A 10601-nucleotide genomic window follows, 5' to 3' on the forward strand; every position below is an offset into this window, starting at 1 on the left:
CAATAGTGACCTTTGTGACAGCGTTGCCCAATTTGTTTTCTGCAAAGGATACAAACAACTGATCTGTTTTCCTCGATTGTTTGGTCCTATCTAAATAAAAACGTAACTGTTTGTGGACATCTAGTGTGTGGAATATAAACTTCGCTTTATTAGAGTATTTTGGGAAAAAAAATGGAAGCTCTAACGATTGTTGCAAGCATAAAGTAGAACAAACTTTAGGAACAAAAGAAGGATTTGGCCTGAGGGATACTCTGTCTGTATGAAAAACCAAGTACGGGGGTTTCACTGACGAAGCTTGAAGCTCTGAAACCCTTCTGGCTGAAGTAATCGCCACTAGAAAGGCTGTCTTCCATGATAAAAACTTTAGATCACAGGTAGCTGCTGGTTCAAAGGGAAAAGAAGTTAAGGCACGCAACACTATATCGAGATCCCATGGAGGTGCAGGATGAGAAATCGGAGGTCTTAATAGAGCAGCACCTTTCAGGAAGGTCTTACACAATCTGTTGCTCATTAAAGGTGGGTCTATGGATTCATGAAAATTAGAAATTGCTGCCAATTGTACTTTGATGGTAGAAACTGAAGAGCCTTGATTGAAAAGAGAGGTCAGAAATTTTAGTACTTCTGCCACAGGAGTAGAAATGGGGTCCAGGCCCCGGAGTTGAGCCCAAATAGCAAACCTTTTCCATTTGCTAGAATACAGTTTCTTTGTAGCGGACTTGTGGGCTGAAGATAATATGTGCACAACATCTGGATCCAGTGTCTGACTCCTGACTATCGTCGGAAGAGGAGGAGCCAGGCCATCAATTTTAAGGTGTGGAGGGACTGGTGTAATAATCCCGACTGATGAATCAGAAGGTCTGGGACCTGATCCAGGAACCACGGACCTTCCAGAGCATGTTTCCGAAGATAGGGAAACCACACTTGACAAGGCCAGTAAGGAGCAATTAAGATCATCCTGCTCCCTAAGAGAGATGCCTTTTGAATCACCCTGGGGAGGAGAGGAACTGGAGGGAAGGCATAAAGCAGGCCGGTGGGCCAAGGATGGACTAATGCGTCCATGGGGGCTCTTTCCCGGAGCCGGGGTTAGGGAGAAAAATTCTTTGCACTTCGCATTCAGAGGAGTCGCGAAGAGGTCGCAACATGGAACTCCCCATTCGCTGAAAATCTGCCTTGCAACTGTCATATTCAGAGACCATTCGTGAGGAGAGAGGATGGTTCTGCTCAATCTGTCGGCTATGACATTGGCCTTGCCCGGTATGTGAGTAGCTACTAGGAAGCGTTTGGTCGAGACTGCCCATTCCCAAACTCTCATGGCTTCACTGCAAAGAGGATAGGGTCTGGTCCCTCCCTGTTTGTTCAGGTACCAGACCACTGACATGTTGTCTGAGTGAACAGCAATTACGCCCTGAGGGAGATAATCGTGAAGGGCTTGAAGGGACAGGAGTACTGCCCTCATTTCTAAGATGTTGATGTGAAGAGGAGTCCCTTCCGGGTGGCATTTGCCTTGGACTGACCTGCCCAGGGAATGCCCCCCCCCCCACCCCATCTGGGAGGCGTCCGTGGTCAAAGTGGCCACCGGAGGAGGAAGAACAAAGGGTCGTCCCTGATCCAAATTGGAGGACACTAGCCACCAGTGAAGGTCCCGTTTGCAAGATTCCGTGATCCATATGAGATGATTGAGAGGGAGTTCCTGAAAGGACCACTGAGTTGAAAGAAGCCACTGGAGGATTCTCATGTGCAACCTTGCCAAGGGAACTATTAGAACTGTGGCAGACATGGATCCCAATAGCTGCAGGACCATTCTGGCTGGGGCTTTGGTTCTGATATGATAATACGCGTCCTTGAGATCTATGGAGCACATCCAAACACCCTTCTCCAACAATGGGAGAATGGTTTGTAGAGTGACCATTCGGAACTTGGACTTCTTGACTGAACAGTTTAGGTTGCTTAGGTCCAAAGTGGGCCTCAAGTCCCCGGTCTTTTTAGGCACCAAAAAGAATCTTGAGTAAGTCCCTAATCCGATCTGGTCTGCGGGGACCGGTTGGATGACTCCTTTTTGCAGCAGCTTTGAAATTTCTGAGGCTGCGGTATCCCGTTGACTGGGTGGCGGGTCCGGGATTGTTTTGGACTGAGGGGGGGGGGGTGAGAGAATGGGATGGAGTAACCTCCGGCGATAATCCGAAGCACCCATCGGTCCTGAGTGATCCCTTCCCAGGCCTTCAGGTGCTTCGAAAAACGACCCCCGACTGGCTCCGGAGCAGCACAGCCGGGCAATCCCTCAGGGACTATGAAAAGCTTAAGAGCCACGAAAGGACTCGCGGTCTCCAGTGTTGCGAGGGCCTCTGCCGCCTCTGGGATGGCGTCTTCCGGATGAATTTCCCCCTCCTCTGCCTCTGGAGGGGGAACCTTCCTGCTGAGAGGGGTAAGACTTCTGAGATCTACGGAACCACATTTTCCCTCCTCTTTTAGCCTTGGGATAAGGCCGAAAGGGAGTGGAAAATCGTGCCCCTACAGCAGTCAGAGTCTTACCCTCCTGTTCACAGCGAGTAAGTGTGTCTTTTACCTTGGCTTCAAACAGGGAGGACCCATCAAAGGGGGCGTCGGCAAATGAAGACTTAAAGGCCTCTGCAAAATGACACAGGCGGAGCCAGGCTTGTCTCCGTAGAGCAATGCCTGTACCCGCCGCACTACTCGCCTTCGCCGCACTGAAATGAGCCTCATGGACGAGTTCGAAATGGACGACATTGTAGCCAGCTGAGAGCCAACCGTCTGGGCCAGCTCCTCAGGCAGGTTACCTAAGAGGGTATCGGATAGCTCCTTAATCAGATCCCTCTGAAATCTCGTAAAGTGCGTCAGGTAGTTCAAAGACCTCAGAGTAAAGGCCGCTGAACTAAGGGTGCGCTTACCGTACCGATCCATGCTCCTAGACTCCTTATTAGGAGGATGGACGGACATAGAAGCCTCTGCTACATCTTGCTGGGTAGCAGATGCCACCACCATAGCATCTACAGCCACACCTTTCGTAAGGAACTCTTTATCCGGGGGCGCCGAGAGAAATTTGTTCGGACGAGCGGGCACTGGTTCCACAGAGTCTGGGTGTTCCCACGCCCTTCGACAGATCAAGTCCAAGAGCTCGTTGAAGGGCGGAGACACCCAGGAGGCGGAGGGCTGAGCCCCGAAGGCCTTCAGGAACACCGACTCATCAGCAGAGGGAGGTTTGGACTGCCAGCCGCCTCGTTGTTTTAGGGCTTCCAGGATGTCTGCAAAGGAGACATCATCCGAGGACGACTTGGGGGACCCCTCTGCATCATCGAGATCAGTGTCAGATGTCAAAGACTCGTCAGGGGAGTCAACGTGCTTCCTCTTGCACGTTCTCTTCCTGGGAGGTTCTTCCGAAGAGGCTTCAGAAGGACCTCCAGGAGGGGGAGAAACCCCAACGGGGGTAACCTGAGGCCCAGGGGCTCCGCTGTCTACGGACAGGGGGACTGCCAACGACCCTACCCCAAATGTAGGGAAGGAGCTGGGGAAACTGTGGAGGTAGCCAAGGAAGATTTGGCTAAAGCACTCCTCATAGCCCTGAAGGCAGGACCACCAGAATCCTGGGAGGGTCCCCCCTCCATGGCCACGACAGTGGACGGTACTCCCGCCGCTGACGCACCAAGAGGGAGACTTGGGACCGAAAGCATCAATCCCGAAGCCTCCCCCCCAGGGCCGAAGGAAGAAGTCCGTGTACTGAACTCTGACCCAAGAGCCGGAGTCGGAGCAAGGGTCGGGCCTGACCCTAACACCACCACTGGTTCCACCAGCACCTGCTCCAACGGTGCCGAAGCTGTTGGAGGAGGAAATACAGTAGGGGAGTGGACCATCGGCTCCGAAGCCAAATGGGCTGGAGCCGAAACCATCTTTTGGAACACCGGAGACTGGAAGAGTCGAAGGAGCACCCTGTCAATGTCCGAATCAGACATCTTGGATGATCTCGAGGATACCGATCGGGCCCGAACCGATTTCTCCATCGGCTCCGAAGGGCTCGGGGACCGGCTCCGAAATGACTCAACAATTATCGCTCGAGGAAACTTTCAAGGAAATTTCCTCGGTGCCGATAAGGACTTCGCCCGAGGGGAAGAGTCTGAGCCGATGACCCTTATCGGCTCCAATATCAGTGGAGTCGATGAGGGTGACCTGCCTCTCGATGCCCCAGACCTCGGCTCCGAAACCAGAGGGGTCGAGGCTGGAGGCATCTAGGCAGACCGTTCCGACCTCGGCTCCGAAGTCCGTGGAGCCGATGGAGAAGTCTGCTTAGTTTTCTTAGCAGTCGGTTCCGACTGACTGGTCAGAGCCGACGCTTTCCTCTTTTTAGAAGGAGACGGAGAGGAAGATAAAGCCTCCTCGAAGGAAGGCTTGATTAATCCCTTGAGGATTCATTTGTTTTTCCTCTCCTGGAGGACTCTGGAGGAAAACGCATGGCATACACTGCACGATTCTTGCAGATGTTTAGCACCTAGACAATAGACGCACGAGGAGTGGTCGTCCGTTATGGACATTTTGAAGCCACACCTCGTGCACTTTTTAAACCCAGAGGGTTTATGCTCTTTAGACATAATCAGGCTGAAAAAAACAGATCACCACACTAACAACAAAGGGTTTGACACACGAGAACAAAAATACGTATGCCACTAGCTAGTGTAAATATTTAAACTAAAAAACTTTTATTTTTTTGCAGACAAGATCTGTGAGAGAGAAAAGGAGGGTCAAGACCCTCTAACTTAAACGGGTACTTGACCCACGCACAACCACTAAAGTAGTAGTAACCACAGGGGAAGGCCCCTCTAACTTAAACGGGAACCTTCTCTGACAGGAAAAAACACGAAAATTTCAACCAAATTCCAGAAAAACACTCGTACACAAAGAATAGCCGTTAAAACAGCTTTTGGGTTTAAATGAAGCAAATACTGACAGGAAAAAAGTCTAATATATAGTACTTAGCCCAGCCAATGTTGAGACCACGTCCAAGCTCTGTAAGCCGCAAACGAGATCTGGGGGATTAGTGGTGGTGCATCCCGGGATAAAGATAGCTCAGCCAATTAGAGGCCTCGCTCTATAGCATAAGCATGCCGAGTCGGAGCTGAGGGATCAGCTCCGAACCCATCAGTCAGAATGTAGGCGAGATAGGATCACATAACATCTGAAAGTTCAACTGCCGAATCCTACACTAAAGCACTGTATGAGCACATCCACTCGTGCATGAATCGTGCCATCCCAAATAGAACCAAGATGCTCTCCTCCAAAAAGAGGATGCCGATCTGGTGGTTCCCTGTCATAAACAAACTATACAACAGAAGGAAGAAACTGTTGCAGAAAAGAGGAAAATTCCAGGATGCAAAAAAACTCCCTTATCAGCCTCAATAAGAAGCTGAGATCCCTCATAAAATCCCCCAAAGCTAGTTACAAAAATAAAATTGCCAAAGATTCCAAAGACAACCACAAGGCATTCTATAGCTATGTCAAGAATCTAAATAGCAATGCTCAGATCTGCTCTGAGCTACAACAGAATGGCATTAAATAATACTGATCCCAAGGACATTGCCAATATCCTGGCAGATCGATTCAGTGTAAACTTTACCCCCTAAAGGGCCCATTTCAATACAGAAATATTGCCAAATTCCATTATTCACAGCCACACTGGTAAAAACCGCACTCACCAAAGCTAAGAATACAGCTTCCATGGGACCAGATGACATCCCAGGCTGTGTACTACATGAACTGCAAAATGAACTGGCACCTCACCTTAGTGTCATGTTTAATCATGGCCTCACCTCAGGCTTTGTGCCCACTGAGTGGCGCACAGCTACAGTTATCCCACTCCACAAGAGGGGATCCATCTTGGATCCTGGGAACTACCGTCCCATCAGTATGATGAGCCTGATCTGCAAGGCCATCAAACGTATTATCATGGAACTTATAAACAAGACATTGGCAACCTTCAAACACTGGACCCCACCCAGTTTGGGTTCCTGAAGGGCCGATCGTGTCTCCTGAACCTGATTGACTTCTTCAAATCAGTTTCAAGAGCCATGGATGGAGGGTAAGGCAGTCCACACAGCCTATCTGGACCTCGCCAAGGCCTTCAACACCATCCCCCACTCTGGAATCATAGATAAACTTACTAAGCTGGGCATAAATCCCTACATCACTCAATGGGTTGCCAACTGGCTTACTGACAGAACCCACACTTTAAAAGTAGCAGACTCCAAATCCAGCTCCAGACAAGTGACAAGTGGAGCACTTTAGGGTTCAGTCCTGGGACCGCTCTTGTTTGGCATCTACTTCTCTGAAGTACAGGCCAACACTGAAGGACTCTGGCTAACAAAGTTCGCAGATAACTGCAAACTGGGAGCCATTATTGAATCCCAAATGATGTGGATATTCTACAAAAAGGGCCTTACAGAAACACATGCTTGGTGCCAGTGCCATGGGCTCATCTCAATGCCAAGAAGTGTACAGTTATCCCCTTTGGGAAAAACCATGTACCCATGAATTACCACATAGGTGGCAGTACACTAAACACCGAAAGTGTGATAAGAGACTTAGGAACACAGGTGGAAAGTGGTCTCACCTTTGATAACCACATCGCCACAACAGTCAGGAAATCCTTCTGTGTGGCACACCTCATCACTAAGGGCTTTTCATCCAGAAAAAAGGAGGTCATTGTCCCACTGTACTCATCCCTCATTAGACCCATCATAGAGTACAACACCCCGTTTGGTGTGTACCTTATGAGACATCTGCAACAACTGGAAAGGCCGCAGAAACACCTCACTAAAAGAATCACAGGGCTAAAGCAGATGCCCTATGCTGACTGACTAACAAAACTCCAGCTATAGTCTGTCACATATCATCTACTCAGAGGCAATCTCTTCTTAACATACAAGGCCATGTCAAACCCAGAGCTGTTGGACATGCTACACTTAAACAAATCCCAATCCATCAGAGCCACACACTCCAGGGACCTAAACCTTGTCATACAATAAACAAAACATGCTGTAGGGATAGGTTCCTGACCCAGAGTCTCCCCATACTCTGAAATAGACTGCTCATACATGTCAAGCAGGGCGTCTCCTTAGCCCTCTTCAAAAGGAACCTTGACGACTGAATGGGAGATAGGAAATTTACCACAAGGATCACTTCAGTCGCCCTGCTAGACAGGGGTCCAGGAAACTAAATAATGTGGGAAGAAATAGCCAGGGAATTGTTATGGCTAGGCTTGTATAGGCCCCAGGGCCGATAGCCTAGTACCAACCTATGACATTTCAATGTAGACCTGAAAAGTATACAGGAAATGTATAGAAAAGTTAATAAGCCTACCTGTTACCTAGGTAGTTAAATGAGATGCAGAAGAAAGGAGACAGCAGAGAATAAAATGATGCAGCTTACCTGCCATTAGGGAGTATGTTAAAGACAAGTAAGGGAGGGAGTACTGCGTGCTGTGAGCTAGTCTAAGGAACCGTAACGGAAATAACTGACATGGAATCAGAATTGTTTAAGGGTTTTGATATAATAAGCTTTTTGCCTTGCAGTAAAACACGTTCCATCATTCATCATGATTCTAAAGTAGAAATAAGTCTGTTCCGCATAACGTCTGTACTGCAAGGAAAGTGATGGTAGGTTTCAGAAATTGCATCAGTTAATTAGCCTCAAGTATGACTGACTGCTTTTGCCCTCGTATAATTCTTAAAGTAACTTTGCATTTTGCAGACATTAATGGTGTAGGCAATAGGTTTATTTGGATTATTTTTGTCTTTTTATAAACACAGTTTTACAAGCCAGCATGAACAAATTGCAGGCCTGTCATCAATTTTACTGCTGAGAAAACAAACTGTATTTACTTAACATTTGGAACTCATTTCTAAAAGAATGTTTCGTGACTTGTGAAATATTTCAGCCATAGTATAGTTGTGCTTGATATACTGGAAAGGGGATAGCCAGATAGTAATTTGTTATGCGGAGTACTTCGTCATATATTAGAAATATTTGGTGTACTAGTATTTCTGGTATCTTGTTTTCAGCTATGCCTAATAAACAGCTCATAGAAGAACTTATTTTAATAGGTGGTAAGTAACATTCTGTGGAGAAGACGTACTTGACCAGCAATATTGAAAAAAGTATACAGTCTTCCTATAGTAATATCTCTCTGAGTTATTCTGCATTACAAGTTTAATAGTTGAACAGGCCTGTTTTCTGAGATATTTTTTTTTTGTCTTTGCTTTAGTTTTCTTCAGCCTCCAAAAACTCTTTCTTCATTCAGTACATTACGAGATGGAAGCTGGAAAGATGGCTGCTATTAATGCAGGGTATTTGTGAGAGAAAATTCTGTGGAGATACTGAAGACAGTACAGCATTCTTAAACCCAGCTGGCTGGGTAGAAGATTCACATCAATGTGTTCTTTCAGCTATCGACTTTCATGTATAGATGAAGATAACAATGCAACTAAATATATTCTTTTATAATGAATAAAATAAACATTCTGCAGCTTTTAAGTGCTGTGTTTTGCTAAAATGCCAGGCCTGTTGCTGCAGTGACTAGCAGGTAAAATGATGCATCTTTCCCATTATCTCAAGTTTAAGGCTGTGCAACCAAAAATAAAAATAAAAAAAAATCACAAAATAGTACAATAATAACTGCTTCCATTTATCTACAGAAATAATGGGATTTCTAGTGCGTCCTTTGATTTTACCAAATTGTTTGACATTACAGCATTTTGAGATGCCAACTGATGAACATTGTTTTTTTTTTTATTTTAATTTTTATTAAGATATTCCATGCTGTAACTTTTTAAACATTTTATTAGTTAACTACTTAATGTACTTCCTGTATTGTACAAACTAAAGTTTGTTTTCTGTAGCTTACACTTGTTTCACTTGATTGTTCACCTATGTTAAACACAGTTTTAGTTTATTTTTGTGCCATATTTGTTTATTTTGCAATGGTAGACTTAATCATTATTGTCGTGTTATTTACCGTACAGACATTTGTACTCATTTGGTGTTGGTAAGGGTTACACGTTTATTCACTAAAGCACATGAGAAAGATTAACAGTATGTCACTACATACATGCTTCAGCAGTATTTGTTTTGTCTTTTCAGTGTTAATTTATTATTTATATAATTTCCTATATAATATTTATATTTGTATCCATATCAACACTGTAAAGCACGTTGCACTTAAAATCTGCAATGACATGTAAGTTACAGATGGTCTAAGATTTTATACTGCAAATATTTTAGTGTGTTTTATTAACAGTGTACAAATGGTATCAGTTTTAATGGGGCTAAACATTTTTGATAGACATTTTTGAGATCAAATTGCACTAATGAATGCTTTTGCTAGAAGAGAAGCAAACAAAAATTCTTTACAATATATGGTTCTGATACTTGATTAGAAGAGGGAAATTGTACAAAACTGTTTAAAATGTCTTGGAAATAAAAGTTAATGCAGTATACTAATATCTTATGTAGACCTGTTTATGGAGTACTGTAGTATATTGGATTTTTTTATAAGCTACACCATTATGCAGTACAAATACATACTCCAAGATGATCCTCAGCCCAATGACAATGATTTTGTTTTGCTAAAATTTGTGTATAAAAATATGGGTGCTTCTGTGCAAAAACAGTTTGTCTTGCTGTCAAAATGTTGCATTACTCATTTTTTTTAATCCCAAAAATCATTTAGATCAGCAAGATAATACTTAAGTAGCCCCAAATGAAGCTTGAGATTCTTAAAGGTGCATTTGCCCCTGTCATTATTTTTCTTATGTCGACCTGTGGCATTGAAAGTACGCAGAATGAGAAGCAACAGTTAAAATGTGAAATACCTGAGAAGTATCTGTTTGTTCTTCTGAAGTATACCACGCTAGCTCCATGCAAGTGGTTTTGTTTTCATGATCAAGGCATAGATGTCCACCATGTTTTCAAAATAATGTAAGGAAACTTCAGTTGCTTTTTGAAGTGTAGGTAAGCTGTTAATTCTGAAGTGCTACTGCATTGTTATACAGAGATTTCTGCAGCAGTTCTCCTATTAATCCTAATTAAAAATTAATTAATGTATCACTGACTGGCAAACGTACACAGTGATCTGTTTCTGTTAAGGATTGGCTTTGAGCCTGTTTCTAATTTCATAGTGGATTTATAAATAACCTCGTATATTTGATTTTTGTAAGGTGTGTGGCCATTATCTGTACTCATTCATTCTGACAACCCACTTGATCATCTCAAGGCCATAATGGAGCAGCTGACTATCCCAGTGCTTGGTGGGTACAAAGTAACGGAACTCATCATGAATGGGGCACTAGCCATTTGCAGGATGCACACACTTACACATGGTACACACACCTATGGAATGTTTTGGAGGACCTCTACCTCACCTTTGAGATGTAAAGAAACCTACTTACACACACAAAAGGTATACAGACTCCATACAGAAGGCATCTTAGCCAAGAACTAAACTGAGAATCAAACACCATGAGGCAGCAATTTCTCTGTCACTATAAAACCCATTTCTAAATAAAAAATCGACATTTTAATATGCTTCACAGCCTTATGTT

At 44.6% G+C, this 10601-nt stretch overlaps 1 protein-coding gene across 2 annotated transcripts in view; it reads left to right on the forward strand.

Moving 5' to 3' along the window:
* The window catches only part of LOC122803337 (SLAIN motif-containing protein 1-like), a 359055-nt gene extending 349554 nt beyond the window's left edge, over positions 1–9501 (forward strand). For both annotated transcript variants that reach the window (XM_044072909.1, XM_044072910.1), the window contains one exon: positions 8267–9501. In XM_044072909.1, coding sequence (XP_043928844.1) covers positions 8267–8342 — 76 coding nt within the window. In that variant the 3' untranslated portion in view covers positions 8343–9501. The remainder of the gene's footprint in view (positions 1–8266) is intronic.
* Positions 9502–10601: the final 1100 nt, after the last annotated feature.

Source organism: Protopterus annectens, chromosome 5.part1 (assembly GCF_019279795.1).
Source record: "Protopterus annectens isolate FY-2018-M chromosome 5.part1, PAN1.0, whole genome shotgun sequence".
Classification (NCBI taxonomy): domain Eukaryota; kingdom Metazoa; phylum Chordata; order Ceratodontiformes; family Protopteridae; genus Protopterus; species Protopterus annectens.